The sequence below is a fragment of the Oncorhynchus gorbuscha genome, linkage group LG07 (genome assembly GCF_021184085.1).
Source record: "Oncorhynchus gorbuscha isolate QuinsamMale2020 ecotype Even-year linkage group LG07, OgorEven_v1.0, whole genome shotgun sequence".
Lineage (NCBI taxonomy): Eukaryota > Metazoa > Chordata > Actinopteri > Salmoniformes > Salmonidae > Oncorhynchus > Oncorhynchus gorbuscha.
In genome coordinates, this window is record NC_060179.1 from 13,400,901 (window position 1) to 13,424,021 (window position 23,121).

Here is a 23,121-nt window from a genome sequence, read left to right on the forward strand (position 1 = left end):
TACCTCCCAACCACCCAGAAGCCACAGTTTCAGCTTCCCAACCACCCAGCATCCATAGTTTCAGCCTCCCAACCACCCAGAAGCCATAGTTTCAAACTCCCATCCACCCAGCATCCATAGATTCAGCCTCCCAACCACCCAGCATCCATAGTTTCAGCCTCCCAACCACCCAGAAGCCATAGTTTCAAACTCCCATCCACGCGCCATTCATAGTTTCAGTCTCCCAGCCACCCAGAAGCCATAGTTTCATCCACCCAGGATTCATAGTTTCAGCCTCCCAACCACCCAGAAGCCATAGTTTCAGCCACCCAGGATTCATAGTTTCAGCCTCCCAACCACCCAGAAGCTATAGTTTCAGCCACGAAGGATCCATAGTTTCATCCACCCAGCATTGACAGATTTAGCCTCCTCCCAGCCACCCAGCATCCTTACAGTGGTTCCTCCTTTAAAAGTTGTGTTATACTGCAGCACACCTTGTAGGCTGCTGCAGCATTCTGTGGCATATTATTTTATTTGTCAGCCATTGATTCTGTTAATAGGTTAAACATTTCACTTTAAATTCCACGTATCCTGAAAATGACATCTGCTGCTTTAGATCGAACTGTCATATCTCAGTTATTGTTTTCATAGATACAAAAAATAAGCTATTTTCTTTACTTTCAGAGTGCGAGCTGATCAAGGGGTCTGTCAGGATTTGGCCAGAGTTGTTTTTGGTCACTAGATGCCCCCATTGTGCCTTTTGACCTTTTGTTTTCCCTTGATCCCCATTATTATTTGCACCTGTGCCTCGTTTCCCCTGATTGTATTTAAACCCTTTGTTTTCCTCAGTTCTTTGCTCTGTGTTTGTATGTTAGCACCCAGCCCTAGTACTCTGTGAACTCTTGTTGATCCCGGTGGACTCTCTTGTGGAATTTTGTTTTTTGTTCTTGTTTGTTTGTTTTTGAGTATCTTTTGAGGCTTTTTTGTGCTATACCTTCCACCTTGTGGATTTACCTTTTTTATCTTGGAGGATTACCTTTGTTCTTGTGGAATTCCTTTTGAGGTTGTGGAGTTACATGTTTTCCTGAAGAACTTCACTTTTTACCTCATTAAATACACCGTCTCAAGTACTGCTGTGTCTGCCTCATCTTCTGGGTTCTGCTGACTATTCGTGGCTCAGTTGGTTTAGTGACTGTTTCTCACTCCGGAGACCTGGGTTCGCAACCGGGTCCTGACAGGGTCAAAACTTTAGATATTGCCAGGTGTATGTTCACTGTCTGAGGAACAGGCCATGGAAGCTTTATTTCTGGCAAAAGTGTCCATAACCAGAAGTAAACTGTTCAGTGTTCTTTTTCTCTCTTCCTCTCCGCCTGTCTTGTTGTACATGGAACTTGTCTCACATTCATTCATTAAAAAACCCTTAAGATGTCAGCTGCTAATTTTCAGATTTACACCACAAACACTCAGCCATTTTCACTGAACTATCAAGCCCCTGTTGCTACCAAGTCATGATTTCCCTGGGGGTTGGCCTTGCAATAACCAAGTGGTGAGACACAACGCCCTCTATGTTTAAATGCTTCAGGTACACTCAGATAGGTGTCTACATCACATACAGTCAGTACCCACTCACAGAGGCACACACAACTTGCATTTCTATAAACTCTGACCAAACACTGTGTTCATTCTTCATGGAGGAAGACCACAGGACCACAGAGATTAGGTCTAAAGAGATGCCTTACATTGACACACAGATAGAGATGTAGTAGTCCCAGCGTTAATGATCTAAGGTCAGTGTTGCATTTCACCTCCTGATGATTATGATTACTGACTGTGTTAGAATAAAAAATATAAAAAGCTTAATTATGCCCTCTCTCTATCCATCTGTCTCTTGTCTGCAGGTATGTTTTGATGTGAGAGAGGATGCCAACCCCCAGTCCCGTCATCGCCACCTCACCCGCTACTAAGATAACCTGCGGGCCAACTGGGAGCCCCGGGCTGGTTAGGAGACACCACTAGAGACACTATTATGTAATTGTGATGAACTGAGAGAATAGGGTAGCACTGTGATTCATTAATCGTATGCTGTCTTCCCTGCTCCTCTGTTTTACCTCTTTCCTTTTCTGTCTTCTACTCCTCTCTCCCCACCTCCTCTTGTGTTTATAATGCACACCATATGTGCATTGAAGTACAGATTGAACTTGTATTTATAATATAATATTACAATTATAATATTTATAATGCATGTATTATGTATTTATAACACTTGGATAATGAACTCCTTTCAATAAAGCGTTTCACATTCTCCACTGGTTGGAATTAAGTATCGCATTGAAATACTATCCTGTGTCCTCAGATTAATACAGATGAAGGGAGTTAGATATGTATAGGAAATGTAGTGTACTGTTTTTATCTGTATGTATGAATTACAAATCAGCCTTTACTTAAACCATGTTTCTAGTCTTTTGCATATTTACAATGTGTAATCATTGATGTCCCAGGAGCAGGAGTGGTAAACCCTGTTGAAGTGTATAATTGTAATACATACTGTACATGCAGACACAGCATCATTCAAAGAATGGAGTTTGATTCACCTGGTATTGGATATGACTGAAAAAAGAATGTCTCACAGAGATTCATACCTGAACCGCACCTTTATTTGCCAAGGAAGAGTACATGATCAGTGAATATATTCAATGTACAGGCTACACTGTGGGGGATCTCATGCGTGGTAATAACTACAGTACATGTATATAGGACTTGCATCTTTGGCAAAATAAAGTTATTATATTTACTCAATCCATAGGCTTCATTAATGTCAATCAGACTTGAAGTCGATACATCAACTATGATTGCTGAGGTTCATATGTTCTGAACTAATATTCATACCAAACGTTTTTGGGTCCATACACAGATCAGCTACATACTGTAGCTCGCTACACATCCATAGGCATAGAGTTATTGTAATCCTCCACTACACAATAAGAAAATAAATAGTTAGTTAGCTTAGTTACTTCAGATGCATTGCATGGCAAATATCAGCAAGGCAAGCTAACACAATTGTACATTCAATTTGCAGTAAATGCTTTAGCTAGCTAGATTCTTTACATCCACTATTTTAGAAGACGACAGCCTGGTTTGCTGGTTTTCTCAGGAGTCCCTAAAACATTAAACAACACAAATTACAATTTCATACTCATGTCATAACACTAGCTAGCTAGCTGGCTAATGTTAGCTAGTCAGCTAACTTGCTAAATAGCGATTTTTGTAAATTAACTTAATGAAAAGAAATATGCACAATCGTTTGTCTCTACATTAACTTACATATTCCTCTCAATTCTACATTTTTTGCTTGACTTGTTATGGCATTATAATTACTTACATTTGCTTCCACCATAATGTTTTGTCAGCCATCTTCGCTGAAGAAAGTCACCAGCGATGGATGGCTCACATCAAATTTGTCATTGGAACCACTCGATATGATTGGTCATATGAAATCCTTGGGACCCAAATGCATAACGAGTGCTCTAACTCCCCCTTGCGGTGGTCTGGAACAATGAAGCCATGACGCTGGATACCTCTAAGTCCCGCGGTGTAAGTTTGCAACTTTTAAAGGAGGAACCACTGTAGTTTCAGCTTCCCAGCCACCTAGTATACATAGTTTCAGCCTCCCAGTATCTATCGTTTCAGCCACCCAGTCACCCAGTATCTTTAGATTCAGCCTCCCAGCCACCCAGCATCCATAGTTTCAGCCTCCCAGCCACCCAGAATCCATAGTGTCAGCCTCCCAGCCACCCAGCATCCATAGTTTCAGCCTCCCAACCACCCAGCATCCATAATGTCAGCCTCCCAGCCACCCAGCATCCATAGTGTCAGCCTCCCAGCCACCCAACATCCATAGTTTCAGCCTCCCAACCACCCAGCATCCATAGTTTCAGCCTACCAACCACCCAGCATCCATAGTTTCAGCCTCCCAACCACCCAGCATCCATAGTTTCAGCCTCCCAACCACCCAGCATCCATAGTTTCAGCCTCCTAACCACCCAGCAACCATAGTTTCAGCCTCCCAGTATCCATAGTTTCAGCCACCCAGTATCCATAGTTTCAGCCTCCCAACCACCCAGCATCCATAGTTTCAGCCACCCAGTATCCATAGTGTCAGCCTCCCAGCCACCCAGCATCCATAGTTTCAGCCTCCCAGTATCCATAGTTTCAGCCTCCCAGTATCCATAGATTCAGCCTCCCAGCCCTGATTCCCTCCTCACACTGACTGCTTCACTTTTCCTCTTGTAATATGTTGAATTTACAAGTACAGAGTTAGTGCTGGGCTGGAACAAAAGTCTGTATTGGCCAACCTTCTTTCTTCATGCCAGCTCTGAAACACTGGTGGAGCCTGCAGAACCGACACTGATTCCTCTTGTCCTTGTCGACCACACACTGACGGTTAAACCTGGAGACGCACAGACAGATACACATACAGGATCCCTGTCAATATCTGAATACTATGGGCCTTCCTTGTAGTTCTGTACATTCCAGCATTACCAACTAGTGACTTCTCTACTTGCAGCAGCGTAAGGATTACTGTGACGTTAACATCTCATATTATGTCTGTTGTTATCATAGACATAGGCTCTGGTGAATGCAGCTGTATGCTGAACACACACACACACACCTACCTGCAGGAGTAGATGTGGTTCTTGCGTATGGAACGTCTGAAGAACCCTTTACATCCGTCACAGCTGGAGGCTCCATAGTGTTTCCCTGTAGCTTTGTCTCCACAGATAGCACAGTTACCGTTCACTACATCTGCCTGGGACAGGCCCGGCTCCGCTGGCATACTGTCTAGAACACACACATTACCCAAAGATTGGGTTAGTCTGCTGAGCTTAAGTCTAGGTGTTAGTGCAGGGGAGCTAATGCACATTTTATGGTCACAGTAAAGGTTGCACGCACGAGCGCACGAGCGCATACATTTACATTACATTTACATTTAAGTCATTTAGCAGACGCTCTTATCCAGAGCGACTTACAAATTGGTGCATTCACCTTATGACATCCGCACATCCTTCTGGCATCAGAAAAACCTCTTCAGTTCAAATAGGGAAATCAGTCGTTTTGTGCATGGGAAATCAAGGCGTCTTGGCAGAGGAAGAGAAGGACAGGGACTCTATAGCTTTGTGCTAGCTGACTGCTATCGGCCTATTACAATATGGGGGGGACAGTGGAAACTAGTTTAGGACAGCTTTGGGTGCTTTCATCTGGTTTATTTGTTGAAATTGTGGTGTTGAGGTTGTGCCTAGTGGTTAGTGGTTATGTTTTTATTCTTCTTGTTTTATTTGTCATGTACATTTATCTTCCTGTTTGTGTGTGTCACGCCTTGGTCTTAGTATTTTGTGTTTTCTTTAATTATTTGTTCAGGCCAGGGTGTGACATGGGGTTATTGTATTGTCGTATTGGGGTTTTTGTAGGCATTGGGATTGTGGTTGATTAGGGGTGTGTCTAGTATAGGCTTGGCTGCCTGAGGCGGTTCTCAATCAGAGTCAGGTGATTCTTGTTGTCTCTGATGGGGAACCGTATTTAGGTAGCCGGGGTTTCACTGTGTATTTCGTGGGTGATTGTTCCTGTCTCTGTGTAGTGTTCACCAGATAGGCTGTAATTAGGTTTTCACATTCCGTTTGTTGTTTTGTATTTGTATAAGTTATTTCATGTATCGCGATTCATTTATTAAAGACATGAGTAACCACCACGCTGCATTTCAGTCCGACTCTCTTTCGACAAACGAAGAACGCCGTTACAGTGTGAAAATGTTTGTACTCGGGGCACTATTGGGAATGACACTCTGGTCTCCCTAAATAAATACAAGTTCATACAAAATGTGAGATAAATATGAAAGACAGCAATCATTTTAAACCACATTCCAAAACCATGTTATCTAGGTTTTTTTGTATCTACATGGCATCATGTCAAATCAAATCCAAGTTTATTTGTCACGTTCGCCGAATACAACAGTGAAATGCTTACTTACAGGCTCTAAACAATAGTGCAAAAAAAGGTATTATGTGAACAATAGGTAAGTAAAGAAATATAACAACAGTAAAAAGACAGGCTATGTACAGTAGCGAGGCTATAAAAGAAGTGAGGCTACATACTGACACCGGGTGGTCAGGCTGATTGAGGTAGTATGTCCATGTAGATATGGTTAGTGGCTATGCATATATGAGATACGAAGTCAAGAGAAGGGGCCTCAAAACTCTAGAACCAGGCCAAGTCACAACCCCTGCAGACCCAGACTGAGAACAAGAACCAGTATATTGAGACAAAGACCAAGGCCACATGTGGTCTGAAGTGTTCTCAAGACCAAACCCATCAGATCACATTACAACAAAGATAACAAACTCAGGAATATATCTAATCTAAAGTCATTTGTCCATTCATATCTCTACTCACACCAGACATATTCCTGCATACACCAACCATGTCCAAGGTGGAAGAATACATCTTGACAATGCCAAAGAGAATAAAGTAAATGTTTGACCAACTTCCCTTTAATATTCCTTTTATCAGTCGTGTTGAGATGACATCAGTGGATGTCCCAACTTCTTTTCATACTGCAGGCCCACAATAAACCTGCCTTTATGACGCACTGCAGATCCCTATCGAAACAGACCTCTTATCATTCATGGATTATGAATGAATGGATAAATACAATATTCAACTATTCAAGTGCATTAGGGATTGTGAGTGTATAAGCAGAATGACACATGACAATCATCAATGTTATTCAGACAGGTGAAGCTGCTCTAATTTAGCCCCATGGAGCTGAATGGCAAAAATAATTGTGTGCATATTTTGGCAATTTGATTGTGTTCTCCACACCACATTTTAAGCCATCAGTGTGCATTACAGAGCAATTATCTATGGAAATACAGCCATGGAGCTGGTTGGCGGCCATATTGGAAAACTGCCGCCCTAGAAAATCAAATCACATAGTATTTATCACATGCTTCTTAAACAACAGGTGCAAATGCTTACTTAATTAATGCTTACATTACAACAATGCAGAGAGACGAATTATGAGGAATAAATACACAATGAAAAATTATAAGTTGGCTATTTACACAAGGTACCAATACCGAGTCGATGTGCATAGGTACGAGGTAATTGAGGTAATATGTACGTGTAGTTAGAGGTAAAGTCACTATACACAGATAATAAACAGAGAGTAGCAGTGGCGTATAAATGGGAGTGGGGGGGTCAATGCAAATAGTCTGAGTAGCCATTTGATTAGCTGTTCAGGAGTCTTATGGCTTTGGGTAGAAGCTCTTAAGAAGCCTTTTGGACCTAGACTTGGCGCTCCGGTACCGCTTGCTGTGCGGTAGCAGAGAGAACAGTCTATGACTAGGGTGGCTGGAATCTTTGGCAATTTGTAAACACAGCCTGGTATAGAGGTCCTGGATGGCAGGAAGCTTGGCCCCCGGGATGTACTAGGCTGTACACACTACCCTCTATAGTGCCCTAAGGTCAAGAGGCCAAGCAGTTGCCATACCAGGTGGTGATGCAACCAGTCAGGATCCTCTCAATGGTGCAGCTATAGAACATTTTGAAGATCTGAGGACTCATGACAAATCTTGTCACTTTCCTGAGGGGGAATAGGCAATTTCGTACCCTATTCACGACTGTCTTGGTGTGTTTGGACCATGATAGTTTGTTGGTGATGTGGACACCAAGGAACATGAAGCTCTTAACCTGCTCTACTTCACCCCGGATGATGAGAATGGGGCGTGCTCAGCCCTCCTTTTCCTGTAGTCCATGATCATCTCCTTTTGTCTTGATCACATTGCGGGAGTGTTTGTTATCCTTGCACCACACTGCCAGCTCTCTGACCTGCTCCCTATAGGCTGTCTCATTGTTGTCGGTGATCAGGCCTGTTGTGTAATCGGCAGTCCTGTAGCTTAGCATCTGCGTCATCTGACCACTTCCGTATTGAGCGAGTCACTTGTACTCCTTGCTTTAGTTTTGCTTCTAACCAGGAATGAGGAGGGTAGAGTTATGGTCAAATATTTGCCAAATGGAGGGCGAGGGAGAGCTTTGTATGCGTCTGTGTGTGGAGTAAAGGTGGTCTAGAGATATATTCCCTCTGGTTGCACATGTAACATGCTGGTAGAAATTAGAAAAAATTGATTTTAGCTTCCCTGCATTAAAGACCTCGGTCACTTGGAGCGCCGCCTCTGGATGAGCATTGTCTTCTTTGCTTTTGGCCTTATACAACTCTTTGAGTGTGGTCTTAGTGTCATTGGTTTGTTGTGGTAAATAGACAGCTACAGAAACATATAGATGAAAACTCTCTTGGTAAATAGTGTGGTCTACAGCTTATCATGAGATAATCTACATCAGGTGAGCAAAACCTCGAGGCTTCCTTAATATTAAATTTCTTGCACCAGCTGTTATTGACAAATAGACACAGACTGCCACCCCTTGTCTTACAGCTGATCTATCTTGCCGATGTACGGAAAACCCAGCCAGCTGTATGTTATCCATGTCGTCGTTCAGCCACGACTCGCTGAAACATAAGATATTATAATTTTTATGTCCCATTGGTTGGATAGTCTTGATCAGAGCTCATTCAGTTTATTATCCAATGATTGCACGTTGGCTAATAGGACTGATGGTAGAGGCGGATTACCCACTTTCCGTCGGAAAGGCAAGGCACCCCGACCTACGTCCCCAATATTTTAGTTTCTTGTTCATGCGAATTTGAGCTTTGTCCGGTGTCTGAATTCAATCCTTTGCGTCTGACTCGTTAAAGCAAAAATCTTCATCCAGTACGAGGCCTACCACCGTTGTGCCATCAGCAAACTTAATGATGGTGTTGGAGTCGTGCGCTGTCGCGCAGTCGTGGGAGAACATGGAGTACGGGAAGGGACTAAACATGCACCCCTGAGGGGCATCCGTGTTGAGGGTCAGCGTGGCAGATGTGTTGTTGCATACTCTCACCACCCTAGGGGTGGCCCATCAGTAATTCCAGAATCTAGTTGTAGAGGTAAGGGTTTAGTCCCAGGTTCCTGAACTTAGTGATGAGCTTGGAGGAACAATGAGCTGAGGTCAATTAACTGCATTCTCATATAAGTGTTCCTCTTGTCCAGGTGGTAAAGGGCAGGGTGGAGTGTAAAAGAAAGTGCATGGATCTGTTGAGGTCGTATGTGAATTTGAGTGGATGCAGGGTGTCTGGGATGATGGAGTTGATGTGAGCCATGACCAGTCTTTCAAAGCATTTCATGGCTAGAGATACAATTTAAGTCGGAAGTTTACATACACCTTAGCCAAATACATTTAAACTCAGTTTTTCACAATTTCTGACATTTTATCCTAGTAATAATTCCCTGTCTTAGATCAGTTAGGATCACCACTATATTTTAAGAACGTGAAATGTCATAATAATAGTAGAGACAATTATTTATTTCAGCTTTTATTTCTTTCACCGCATTTCCAGTGGGTCGGTGTAACGGCTGTTTGAAGAAGAGGACTAAGGTGCAGCGTGGTACGTGTTCATGATGTTTAATAAAACTGAACACTAGAACAAAAAAACAACAAAGCGGAACAAACGAAACACAGGTGGGAAGAGGCTACCGAAGTATGGTTCTCAATCAGAGACAACGACTGACAGCTGCCCCTGATTGAGAACCACGCCTGGCCAAACACAGAAATAGAAAACATAGAATGCCCACCCCAACTCTAGCCCCCTGACCAAACCAAAATAGAGACAAAAAGGATCTCTAAGGTCAGGGTGTGACAGTCAGAAGTTTACATGATTTATTTTAGCTTTTATTTATTTCATCACATGGGTCAGAAGTTTACATACACTCAATTAGTATTTGGTAGCATTGCCATTAACATTTTTTCCTGGTTAAAATGTTTTGTGTAGCCTTTCACAAGTTTCCTAAAAATAATTTGGGTGAATTTTGTCCCATTCCTCCTGACAAAGCTGAAGCTGGTGTAACTGAGTCAGGTTTGTAGGCCTCCTTGGTCACACATACTTTTTCAGTTCTGCCCACAAATGTTCTATGTGATTGAGGTCAGGGCATTGTGATGACCACTCCAATACCTTGAATTTGTTGTCCTTAAGCTATTTTTCCACAATGTTGGAAGTCTGATTGGGGTCATTGTCCATTTGGAAGACCCATTTGCGACCAAGCTTTAACTTCCTGACTGATGTCTTGAGATTTTGCTTCAACATATGCACATCATTTTCCAACATCATGATGCCATCTATTTTGTGAAGCGCACCAGTCCCTCCTGCAGCAAAGGACCCCCACAACATGAAGCTGCCACCCCCCGTGCTTCACAGTTGGGATGGTGTTCTTCGGCTTGCAAGCCTCCCCCTTTTTCCTCCAAACCTAACGATGGTCATTATGGCCAAACAGTTCTATTTTTGTTCCATCAGACCAGAGTACATTTATCCAAAAAGTACGGTCTTTGTCCCCATGTGCAGTTGCAAACCGTAGTCTGGCTTTTTCATGGAGGTTTTTGAGTAGTGGCTTCTTCCTTGCTGAGTGGCCTTTCAGGTTATGTCAAGATAGGACTCGTTTTACTGTGGATATAGATATTTGTGTACCAACAAGGTCCTTTGCTGTTGTTCTGGGATTGATTTGCCCTTTTCGCACCAAAGTACATTAATCTCTAGGAGACAGAACACATTTCCTTCCTGAGCAGTATGACACCTGCGTGGTCCCATGGTGTTTATACTTGCGTACTATTGTTTGTACAGATGAACGTGGTACCTTCAGGCATTTGGAAATTGATTCCAAGGATGAACCAGACTTGTGAAGGTCTACAATATTTTTTTCTAAGGTCTTGGCTGATTTCTTTTGATTTTCCCATGATGTCAAACAAAGAGGCACTTATTACACCTCCAATTGACTCAAATTATGAATTGACTCAAATCAGTAACTTCTAAAGCCATGACATCATTTTCTGGAATTTTCCAAGGTGTTTAAAAGCACAGTCAACTTAGTGTATGCAAACTTCTGACCCACTGAAATTATGATACAGTGAATTATAAGTGAAATAATCTGTCTGTTGTTAGATTAGTTGTGTAGAAATTAGTTGTGTCGTGCACACAGTAGTTGTCCTAACCGACTTTCCAAAACTATAGTTTGTTAACAAAAAATTTGTAGAATTGTTGAAAACGAGTTTTAATGACTCCATCTTAAGACTATTTAAACTTCTGACTTCAACTGTACACCTGTTCTGAAAGGCCCCAGAGTCTGCAACACCACTAAGCAACAAGCACCAGTGGAGATTGGACTATCTGTCCACAGAGCTGGGTTTTACAGAAGAGTGGCCAGAAAAGAGCCATTGCTTAAAGAAAAAAATAAGCAACATGGTGTTCGCCAAACGGCACGAGGGAGACTCCCCAAATCACTGTGTTTAACTTGTGTAAAAAGATACTTTGAAAGTGAAAATATTCCAATTTTACTGCCATTTCTGTTGATGTTTTTTCATCATTGTTGTGCTCATCAAGGTAAACACAAAGACTATTTGGTTTTTGTTGTTGACCAAATTTGCTCCTCTAAAACCAATAGAAAAATGTTAAGCTATTTGAAGCCATGTAGACCCAACACAAGGGAAGCCATGACCCAAAATGCATTATCACCATCGACCTTTAAGGCCGACGCAAGCGTTTGCTGAAATGGCACTATATCAGGTTTTGTTCAGCTAGACAAATTATGCAGGTGTGCCAATTTTTACGCTTTTATACCAAATTGAACAATTTGGTCTTTTTTTGGGAGCTTATCTACTGAACTAAATGTACAATATCACATTAGAATGTTTATATTCAAGCTTACAAGGAAAAAGGTCAAGTTGACTTTCGGCTTTTTACTGAAGTCAGAATTCAGATATTGTATTTCTACTAATCATTTATTGACTGCTGGTAGAGGGATCAGGATGAAGCATAGCTGATGTTACATTTCAGAAGACACAAAATGACCACACAGATATGTTGCTAGCACCTGTTAACTTGTCATTTTAGCAGACCGTGTGTGTGTGTCCAGTCCACTCACCTCCCCCACCATAGAGGATGTCAGCGTGTTCGAAGCCCAGGCTGCTGTACGTTGGGTCCAGTCCCTCACTGTAGTTGGCTACATCCATGTCCAACAAGGATTTACTCACTGACACAGACGGATACTTCAACCCTCACTTTCTATCCCTCTGTCACTGTCCCTCTCTCTCCCTCTTTCTCTCTCGAACTCTTTTCCTCTGCCTCCCTTTTCTCTGTCTCCCTTTAATTTGTTCTAATGTATTTTCCTGGCACTATTTCTATTCCTTTACCACTTCCTGTCTGCCTCGGTCTCCCTGCCCTTCTCTTCCTCTCTCTTTTTCGTATTCCTCTGTCACATTCAGTTCTTCCACCGTCTGGAGTGTAGAAGGTAAACTAAATTTGTTGGGGCCCTGGCAAAGCCATTTGATCACAGGGATGGGGCTTTTCTGAGGCATATTGGCAAGTTTGACAGGGTGGAGACGATGTCATTAAGAGGGTGTGTGGGCATGTGTGTTAGTGTGTGTCGACAGTATGCTGTGGCCTACAGTGTCTGCCTAATCAAATCAATAGTCAAGCAATACAACAGCCTCTACCATGATCACATCTAATCTTCAGGGAGGCAGAGCACAGAGAAAAACACCACGGAAAACTTCCATTGATTAATCAGACTCTCTAAGTGAAGCTCCATTGACTCCCATTAACTTCCGTCTATGGAAGCCACTGATCAAATCCTTCTGTACAGACAACACATAGTTTTCCCCCTACTCCTACTACCAGTCACATAGTTTCACTGCACTAAATACAGTGCCTTGCAAAAACATTTACCCCCCCCTCGCATTTTTACAATTTTGTTGCATTACAATCTGCAATTTAAATACATTTTTATTTGATTTTCATGTAATGGACATACACAAAATAAATTGGTGAAGTTAAATAAAAATTTAAAATAAAATAAACTGAAAGGTGGTGATGGGTGCATATGTGTTCAGCCCCTTTGCTGTGAAGCCCCTAAATAAGATCTGGTGCAACCAATTACCTTCAGAAGTCACATAACTAGATCAAGTCCACCTGTGTGCAATATAAGTGTCACATGATCTCAATATATGGTACATTTGTTCTGAAAGGCCCCAGAGTCTGCAACATCACCAAGCAAGGGGCACCACCAAGCAAGCGGCACCATGAAGACCAAGGAGCTCTCCAAACAGGCCAGGGACAAAGTTGTGGAGAAGTACAGATCAAGGTTGGGTTATAAAAATATATCAGAAACTTTGAACATCCCACGGAGCACCGTTAAATCCATTGTAAAAAAAATGGAAAGTATATGGCACCAGAACAAACCTGCCAAGAGAGGGCCGCCCACCCAAACTCACAGACCAGGCAAGGGAGGGGGGGACATTAATCAGAGGCAACAAAGATATCAAAGATAACCCTGAAGGAGCTGCAAAGCTCCACAGCAGAGATTGGAGTATCTGTCCATAGAACCACTTTAAGCCATACACTCCACAGAGCTGGGCTTTACGGAAGAGTGGCCAGAAAACAAAGCCTTTGCTTAAGAAAAAAATAAGTAAATACGTTTGGTGTTAGCAAAAAGGCATGTGGGAGATTCCCCAAACATATGAAAGAAGGTTCTCTGGTCAGATGAGACAAAAATTGAGCACCCAATACATCTCATCACCCGAGAACACCATCCCACCATGTTTTTCATCGGCAGGGACTGGGAAACTGGTCAGAATTGAAGGAATGATGGATGGCGCTAAATACAGGGAAATTCTTGAGAGAAACCGGTTTCAGTCTTCCAGAGATTTGAGACTGGGACGGAGGTTCACCTTCCAGCAGGACAATAACCCTAAGCATACGGCTAAAGCAACACTCGAGTGGTTTAAAGGGAAACATTTAAATACCTTGGAAATGCCTAGTCAAAACCCAGACCTCAATCCAATTGAGAATCTGTGGTATGACTTAAAGATGTCTGTACACCAGAGGAACCCATCTAACTTGAAGGAGCTGGAGCAGTTTTCCATTGAAGAATGGGCAGAAATCACAGGGGCTAGATATGCCAAGCTTATAGAGACATACCCCAAGAGATTTGCAGCTGTAATTGCTGCAAAAGGTGGAACTACAAAGTATTGACTTTGGGGGGGTGAATAATTATGCAAGTTTTCTGTTTTTTTTTGTCTTATTTCCTGTTTGTTCCACAATAAAAAAATATTTTGCATCTTCAAAGTGGTACAGTGTTGTTTAAATCAAATGATACAAACCCCCCCCAAGATCTATTTTAATTCCAGGTTGTAAGGCAACAAAATATGAAAAATGCCAAGGAGGTGAATACTTTCGCAATCCACTGTAGTTGTTAGAGAATATATGCAATCTGATTGAGGTACTATAATGGACATAAAATAATTGAATGACCTGCATCATTCAGTTTATGAGTGGGGCAAAAGGCATGAGGGTAGTGAGTAAAGTGTAGAGATATATAGCTGGTTGCTGTGCAATTAGTTAAGAGCGAGTGAGAGAGAGCGTGAGTGTGAGAGAGAGAGAGAGAGAGAGAGAGAGAGAGAATGAGAGAGTGTGAAAGAGAGAGAGAGCGAGAGAGAGAGAGCGAATGTGAGAGAGAGAGAGTGAGAGAGAGAGACAAAGAGAGAGAGAGCGAGAGATAGAGCGAGAGCGAATGAGAGAGAGAGAGAGAGAGAAAGATAGAGAAAGAGATAGAGCGAGAGAGAGAGCGAATGAGAGAGTGAGAGCGAGAGAGAGAGCGAATGAGAGAGTGAGAGCGAAAGAGAGAGCGAATGAGAGAGTGAGAAAGATAGAGAGAAAGAGAGATAGAGCGAGAGAGAGAGAGAGAGAGCGAATGAGAGTGTGAGAGAGAGAGAGAGAGAGAGAGAGAGAGAGAGAGTGTACACTGACCCAATTTTCCCTCAGATTACACAGATCCACAAATAATTCGAAAACAAACCCAATTTTGATAAACTCCCATTTCTATTGGGTGAAAAAATACCACAGTTGTTATGCAGGTGAATGAGGACCCAAAAGCGACTTGGCGAAAACAGAGTTTTTAATCCAGTAAGAAACTTTACAAAACAAAAGGCATAATACTACTCGTAAAGACGAGAACAGACTGGAGACTTGATCGAGAACTGCAGGTTGCCTCGGGAAGGCACTTGAACCTAGCAGACTCAGACACCTGCTCACCACGCAGCATCTGAGGGAAACACGACACGACAGGGCAAAACATAGACACAGCACGGTGAATTATAGATGAGGATCCGACAGGGCAGGAACGGAAAACAAGGAGAGAAATAGGGACTCTAATCAGGGAAAAGGATCGGGAACAGGTGTGGGAAGACTAAATGATTGATTAGGGGAATAGGAACAGCTGGGAGCAGGAACGGAACGATAGAGAGAAGAGAGAGCGAGAGAGTGAGAGAGGGAGGGGGAGAGAGAGGGATAGAAAGAGGGAAAGAACCTAATAAGACCAGCAGAGGGAAACGAATAGAAGGGGAAGCACAGGGACAAGACATGATAATTAATGACAAAACATGACAACAGTGTACCGTCACAGCAGCAAGATTTGTGACCTGTTGCCACAAGAAAAGGGCAATCAGTGAATATAAACCAGTATTATGTTTATTTTCCCTTTTGAATTTTAACTATTTGCACCTCATTACAACACCTTATATAAACATAATATGTCATTTGAAATGTCTTTATTCTTCTGTGAGTGTAATGTTTACTGTTAATTTTATTGTTTATTTCACTTTTGTTTATTATCTACTTCACTTGCTTTGGCAATGTTAACCAACATATGTTTCCCATGTCAATAAAGAGAGAGTCTGTGTGTGTGTGTTCGAGTGTGTGTGTGTGTGTGTGTGTGTGTGTGTGTGTGTGTGTGTGTGTGTGTGTGTGTGTGTGTGTGTGTGTGTGTGTGTGTGTGTGTGTGTGTGTGTGTGTGTGTGTGTGTGTGTGTGTGTGTGTGTGTGTGTGTGTGTGTGTGTGTGTGTGTGTGTGTGTGTGTGTGTGTGTGAGCGAGAGAGAGAGAGTGCGAGAGAGAGAGAGAGTGCGAGAGAGAGAGAGTGCGAGAGAGAGAGAGAGAGAGAGAGGAATTGAGAGAGATAGAGATAGAGAGAGAGAGCGAGAGAGAGAGAGTGCGAGAGAGAGAGAGGAAGAGAGAGAGAGAGAGGGAGAGAGAGAGAGATAGAGAGAGAGAGAGAGAGAGAGAGAGAGAGAGCGAGAGAGAGAGAGAGGAAGAGATAGAGAGAGAGGAAGAGAGAGAGAGAGAGAGAGAGGAAGGGATAGAGATAGAGAGAGAGAGAAAGAGGGGACATTGACCATGAGCCAAATTATGATTTTTCAAAAGACAAATCATAAGGAAATAAATATCACTTAAAATCTTAAAACTTCACTATCCAACCAGTCCTTGTGTATAGCTTAACACTATTACAGTGAAATATGGGGACTACTATTACAGTGAAATATGGGGACTACTATTACAGTGAAATATGGGGACCACTATTACAGTGAAATATGGGGACCACTATTACAGTGAAATATGGGGACCACTATTACAGTGAAATATGGGGACCACTATTACAGTGAAATATGGGGACTACTATTACAGTGAAATATGGGGACTACTATTACAGTGAAATATGGGGACCACTATTACAGTGAAATATGGGGACCACTATTACAGTGAAATATGGGGACCACTATTACAGTGAAATATGGGGACTACTATTACAGTGAAATATGGGGACCACTATTACAGTGAAAATATACATCATGGGACAAAACACCCACAGAAGAACATTTGCATACAGGGCTGAACTAGGAAGACTTCCTCTTCTACTGCCCTTTGAAAGAAAGTTGTGCAAATTCAGGGTGCACCTAGCCCAATCACATGAAGGATCATACAAAAACAGACCATTTATATTCAACAGTCTCTGCCCAGAGAGTGACCCCTCAACAAAACCGGCCCAAAAACAAAACATTGACCGGAATGATCTGGTCACATTCAGGTTGTCTATCTATCTATCTATCTATCTATCTATCTATCTATCTATCTATCTATCTATCTATCTATCTATCTGTCTGTCTGTCTGTCTGTCTATCTGTCTGTCTGTCTGTCTGTCTGTCTGTCTGTCTGTCTGTCTGTCTGTCTGTCTGTCTGTCTGTCTGTCTGTCTGTCTGTCTGTCTGTCTGTCTGTCTGTCTGTCTGTCTGTCTGTCTGTCTGTCTGTCTGTCTGTCTGTCTGTCTGTCTGTCTGTCTGTCTGTCTGTCTGTCTGTCTGTAGCCCTAATGGACAGTAACGATAAGACCTTCCTACATGGATGGTGACACCTTTAAACAATAGAGATGCAGCAATAACGCCACAATCCTGAGTCTGGATTTCAGCCCATCTGCAGCCCGATGTCCATTGGTTGGGTATAATGCTACTTTAAAGCCATTGGTCTAATATAAGGAAGTCATGCACAATGAGGTTGACTACAGCCATGAGCAAACAAATGTTTTATGTATGAGGAAGTTCTCACACAATTGTTGAATTCATGCAAGTAGCTTAAAGTAAGCTATGGTGTAGCCCACCTACCACATTACCTGCATAATCGCATTTGTGGTCACTTTTGATAATGTTGTTTACCCGCTGATGGAACATTCACGCTTATAGCCAATAGCCTACTAGAAAAAATACAACAATTTATAGCCTACTGCCGTGTGCACACTGCTGCTCTTATAATGTGAACAAATACCCTAATAGTTTATCAACATTTTAAGTTTAAACATTCAGATCTGTTGCATCAGCCTCATTTTGTAAAAAAAAAAAAAAATGATGATAGTGGTTGTATTAATTTGGGATCTATCGCGTCCCACAAGTATCCCAGACTATGTTTGGAATATGTATTTATTGCACAGAATAGAAGAGGTAAACTTTTGTACTAAGGGGGATAGTAGATTGATATAGGCTAGTGCTTTTGCTGTTCGTTAGGCCTACTCAGTGAAGGGGAGGCTCTCCCATAGGCACCACTGCAACAGCAGCTGGGCCTATTCTACCCTCTGATCATGACTGTCATTAACATTACATTACACATAAAGGTAGTTGGAAGAAGGCATCTTCTGTATGGGGGGGGGGGTTAACAATAGCCGCAGCGCTCGGCCTGAACATTAACACGCATTGCTTGTGGTACTGTTTTGGAAGCATAACATTTAACATAAGGATCTTATCTTTCATATCGACGAGAAATCAGTTTCAAAAAGACTAAGGTTAAATTGATACACACCTTTATAGGGTTAGGGTTCCAACACGGCCCTATCTAAATGTTACAGAGCTTGTTTACGGAAAACAGACAGAAGACAGTCGACTACCTGAGCTAATTAGGAATACCACCCCTACCTTGTCACAACACAACTGATTGGGATGATTAAGGATGATGCAGAATATAGTCCCACTGCAGGAACATCAATCAGCGGAAATTTCAGAGCGCCACCTATAGTTTTCGTTAAAACTCAAAATTTAATTAAAACACACATTCAATGTATTGAATTAAAGCTGCACTCGTTGTGAATCTAGGCACCAAGTCAGATTTGTAAAATGCTTTTCGGCGAAAGCATGATAAGCTATTATCTGATAGCATACACCCCCCAAAGTATCAGGAAGTCACATAAACAACAGATTTTGCGGTAGCCGGCGCTACACAAAACGCAGAAATAAAATATAAAACATTCATTACCTTTGACGAGATTCTTTGTTGGCACTCCTATATGTCCCATAAACATCACAATTGGGTCTTTTTTTCGATTAAATCGGTCCATATATACCCAAAATGTCCATTTATGAACACCGTGAAATCCATGGGAAAATGCACATTTCCCAACGCAACGTAATTTTTTTAAATTCATAAAGTTGCCTAGAAACTTTGACAAAACACTTCAACCTACTTCTGTAATCCAAGTTTAGGTATTAGTAAACGTTAATAAACGATCAAATTGATCATGGAGCGATCTGTATTCAGTAGCTGAAAATGAAGTCCATTTTGAGAACGACAAGTTTCCTGGGAGCGCAGTTCAAAAAATGGCGTCCTTGTCAGTGATCTAACCAAGGATAAAGGGACCTGGAAAACAGTACACTGGCGACATCGTGTGGAATCTGTAGGAATTGCAAACACTGTTCCAACATTTACGACATGCCTTAAACAATACGTATACTGGCGGATTGATTTTTTCTCAGTCAAAAAAGTAACCAGGTTTTCTGGCGAGTTTGACCACGGAACTCGTTCTGTTATAGTCACAGACACCATTGAACTAGTTCTAGAAACTTCAGAGTGTTGTCTATGCACACATACTAATCATATGCATATACTATATTCCTGGTATGAGTAGCAGGGCGTTGAAATGTTGCGAGATTTCTTACAAAAAGCTGCGAAAATTCGCATCATCCTTATGAGGTTTTAACAAGGAACACCTGTTAATTGAAATGCATTCCAGGTGACTACCTCATAAAGCTGGTTGAGATAATGCCAAGAGTGTGCAAAGCTGTCATCAAGGCAAAGGGTGGCTACTTTGAAGAATCTCAAATATAGAAAAAATGTTAATCTGTTAAACACTTTTTTGCATAATACTTATTTTCCACCATCTTTTACAAATAAATTCATTAAAAATCCTACAATGTGATTTTCCGGATTTCTTTTTCTCATTTTGTCTGTCATAGTTGAAGTGTAACTATGATGAAAATTACAGGCCTCTCTCATCTTTTTAAGTGGAAGAACATGCACAATTGGTGGCTGACTAAATACTTTTTTGCCCTACTGTATATCCCTCATCCTGACTCGTCTCCCAATCCCTGCTGATGAAAAACATCCCCACAGCATGATGCTGCCACCACCATGTTTCACCGTAGAGATGGTGCCAGGTTTCCTCCGGACGTGACGCTTCGCATTCAGGCCAAAGACTTCAATCTTGATTTTATCAAACCAGAGAATCTTGTTTCTCATGGACTGAGAGTCCTTTAGGTGCCTTTTGGTAAACTCCAAGCGAGCTGTCAAGGCCTGATTGGTGGAGTGCTGCAGAGATGGTTGTCCTTCTGGAAGGTTTTCCCATCTCCACAGAGGAACACTGGAGATCTGTCAGAGTAACCATCGGGTTCTTGGTCACCTCCCTGACCAAGGCCCTTCTCTCCTGATTGCTCAGTTTGGCCGGGTGGCCAGCTCTAGAAAGAGTCTTGGTGGATCAAAACTTTTTCCATTGAAGAATGATGGAGGCCACTGTGTTCTTGGGGACCTTCAATGCTGAAAAACATTTTTGGTACCCTTCCCCAGATCTGTGCCCCGACACAATCCTGTCTCAGACCTCTACGGACTATGTCTTTGACCTCATGGCTTGGTTTTTGCTCTGACATGCACTGTCAACTGTGGGACTTAATAAAGACAGGTGGGTGCCTTTCCAAATCATGTCCAATCAATTGAATTTACCACAGGTGTACTCCAATCAAGTTGTAGAAACATCTCAAGGATGATCAATGGAAACAGGATGCACCTGAGCTCAATTTCGGGCCTCATAGAAAAGGGTCTGAATACTTGGAGTATGTAAACAAGGTATTTCAGTTTTTTTTTCTTATACATTTGCAAAAATTCAAAAAACGTATTTTTGCTTTGTCCTTGTGAGAAATTGTGTGTTGATTGATGAGGGGAAAAAACAATTGAATCCATTTTAGAATAAGGCTGTAACGTAACAAAATGTGGAAGTCAAGGGGTCTGAATACTTTCCGAATGCCCTGTATATGACAGACATTTGTTGGTCTGAGCCTCTGCAGTCACCGGAAGAGCGCATATTAATCCCCTTCAGATTGAGTTGACATTTTAAAGCTGCAATATTAAACTTTTTGGGAGCCCAAGTCTAAGAAGTGGCAGATCTGTTCTGTGTGCGCTATTTATATGCTTCCCATTCTTAAGATGTATTATTTTACTTTAGTTTTTGTACCCCTGTTTCAAACAGCTGAAAATACAATATTTTTGCTTATAGAAAATACATTTCACAGAGGTTTAAATGGTACATATATTATCTACACTATATTTGCATGTTTTGTCACAAACTGAAATTAAACTATCAGAATAGTAGCAACCAGGAAATGGTTGAGCAATTTCTGCATAGCGCATCTTTAAAACGGTTACAGTAAGAGTTAAGGTTAGGGTTGGGTAAGGGTTATGGTTAGGGTAAGAGTAGGGGTTAAAGTTAGGGTAGGGTTAGGGTTAGGGTTAGGGTTAGGGTTAGGGTTAGGGTTAGGGTTAGGTAAGGGTTATGGTTAGGGTAAGGGTAGGGGTTAAAGTTAGGCTTGAGGGTAGGGGTTAAAGTTAGGGTAGGGGTAGGGGTTAAAGTTAGGGTTTAGGGTAGGGACGTCCCAAGGATCCCTGATAACACGACTAATTCATTGTGGTCAAACGAAAGACCAAAATGAACGAGTCACAGAACCATATAAGATTTAGGCAACAAACATCATATGTTAATTATTTATTATTTCAAAGGAGACCGCTTACCTTTCTCTTGGTCCGTCAGCGATGTGCATTAATCCAACAGGACGCTAGTCCACCTGTAAACTAGTCCACCTGTAAACTAGTCCACCTGTAAACTAGTCCACCTGTAAACTAGTCCACCTGTAAACTAGCCACCAGTTTTGCCACTTGTCCCCCTTGTCACCACACGAAATGAGAGAGTTGTGGGCGAGGAGTTGCAACAACACACAGAGGGTTGGAAAGGGAAGCTATAGGCCTGTAATTCATTGAGCGACACATTGGATGGTGCTGGCTTCGGTTGTCATTAGATCGATTTACTAAACAAACTGAAAGTAGGGTGGGGACGTTAAACAGTAACTAGCCTCCATAAAACTGAGAGGGGAAATAATATAGGTGTGTGTGTGGTCAGTCTTGCCTACGCTGTCGAGACGGGGGTAAAGGGTGAGGAGGAGGTAATGTTTCACAGAATAATAGTAGAACAGTAACATTTTAGCCATTTATTTATTTATTACAATATTTACATACTCTGTAGCCTTACACAAAGTTTTTTCAAAGATTGAAATCGACATATTGAGAGAAATGTCATTGGCACAGCTTACTGTATTTTAAATTCCAATATGAGAGCAAATACATTTTAGTCCAGTATAGTCAAACTGCAATAGACCTACAGTACAGTAGATTATGTTGTGTAGCTATATAAACAAGCAGATGGTGCTAAAGTACTGTTTAAAAGGGAAGCAATATTACAGCGAGGTTTTTGCTCTGACTTCATAGTTTAGGTCATGTGAGAAGAGGTCACACATATAGCAGTGTCCCCTCCCTAGGAAAGTAAACATGTCGAGACATCTGAGGGCCGTGAGACTGAGGAACACCTCGTTAGTGTGCCTCAGCTGCTGCAGGTGTTCCAGGTAGTAAATCCTGAGCATGTGATAGGGCATTTCTCACACCAGCAGCACCACAGCAAAACACAGGCTCTTCAGCTGAGCCCAGAATTCCTGGTGAAGCATACAGTCTGGCTCGTACTTCCTGGTCAGAAGGCTCGTGAAGTGACACTGCAGTGCCGTCTGCACACAGGCCACGATAACGATCACAGAGCTCATGATGTAGTTCAGCTTTTTCACGCCAGAGTGATTTTTTCAGGTGGCTGCCGAACTGGAAACAGTGAGAGTCATTGGAGGCCATTTTGCTTGTGTGGTTGTTGTTGGTGTCTTCATGGACTTCCTCGCCGTAGTTGAAATAGAGGATTGGGAAAATGACCACAAAGGTCACCACCCACACCGCCACGCTGGCGATTGAAGCAACTTACTGGAAAAGAGAAAAGAAGAGAAGAGAACTTCAGTGATTTTGTGAGAAATTGATATTTGCCTTTCCCATTCTATATGCCATGACACACATTGAGAGGTGTATGGTCCAACCCTCTAACCTCTACTTCTAGAACACTGTCAACTACAAGTATAACATGGACGGTTAACTACCTGTAGAACAGTCTATATCTAAGTAATATAATAAAACAATTCCCATAAAAAATCCATCAGTTTAAATTAGAGATATACATTTGTTTTGCCTGGGCTGCGTGTCAATCCACCGCATCCGCCCTTGTCGAATGGA

The 23,121-nt window shown here is 42.0% G+C and overlaps 1 protein-coding gene across 3 annotated transcripts in view; it reads right to left on the minus strand.

The window, feature by feature from the left end:
- The window catches only part of LOC124039492 (hepatocyte nuclear factor 4-gamma-like), a 35,983-nt gene extending 14,183 nt beyond the window's left edge, over positions 1 to 21,800 (minus strand). The window contains exons 1-3 of one of the 3 annotated variants that reach the window (XM_046355513.1): positions 21,538 to 21,800; positions 4,653 to 4,818; positions 4,332 to 4,426 (exon numbers count right to left, since the gene is read on the minus strand). In XM_046355513.1, coding sequence (XP_046211469.1) covers positions 4,332 to 4,426; positions 4,653 to 4,813 — 256 coding nt within the window. In that variant the 5' untranslated portion in view covers positions 4,814 to 4,818; positions 21,538 to 21,800. Of the gene's footprint in view, positions 1 to 4,331; positions 4,427 to 4,652; positions 4,819 to 12,038; positions 12,408 to 21,537 lie in introns of those variants that run through there. The other 2 variants (XM_046355512.1, XM_046355511.1) reach the window with 2 other exon arrangements.
- Between the last annotated feature and the right edge of the window lie 1,321 nt (positions 21,801 to 23,121).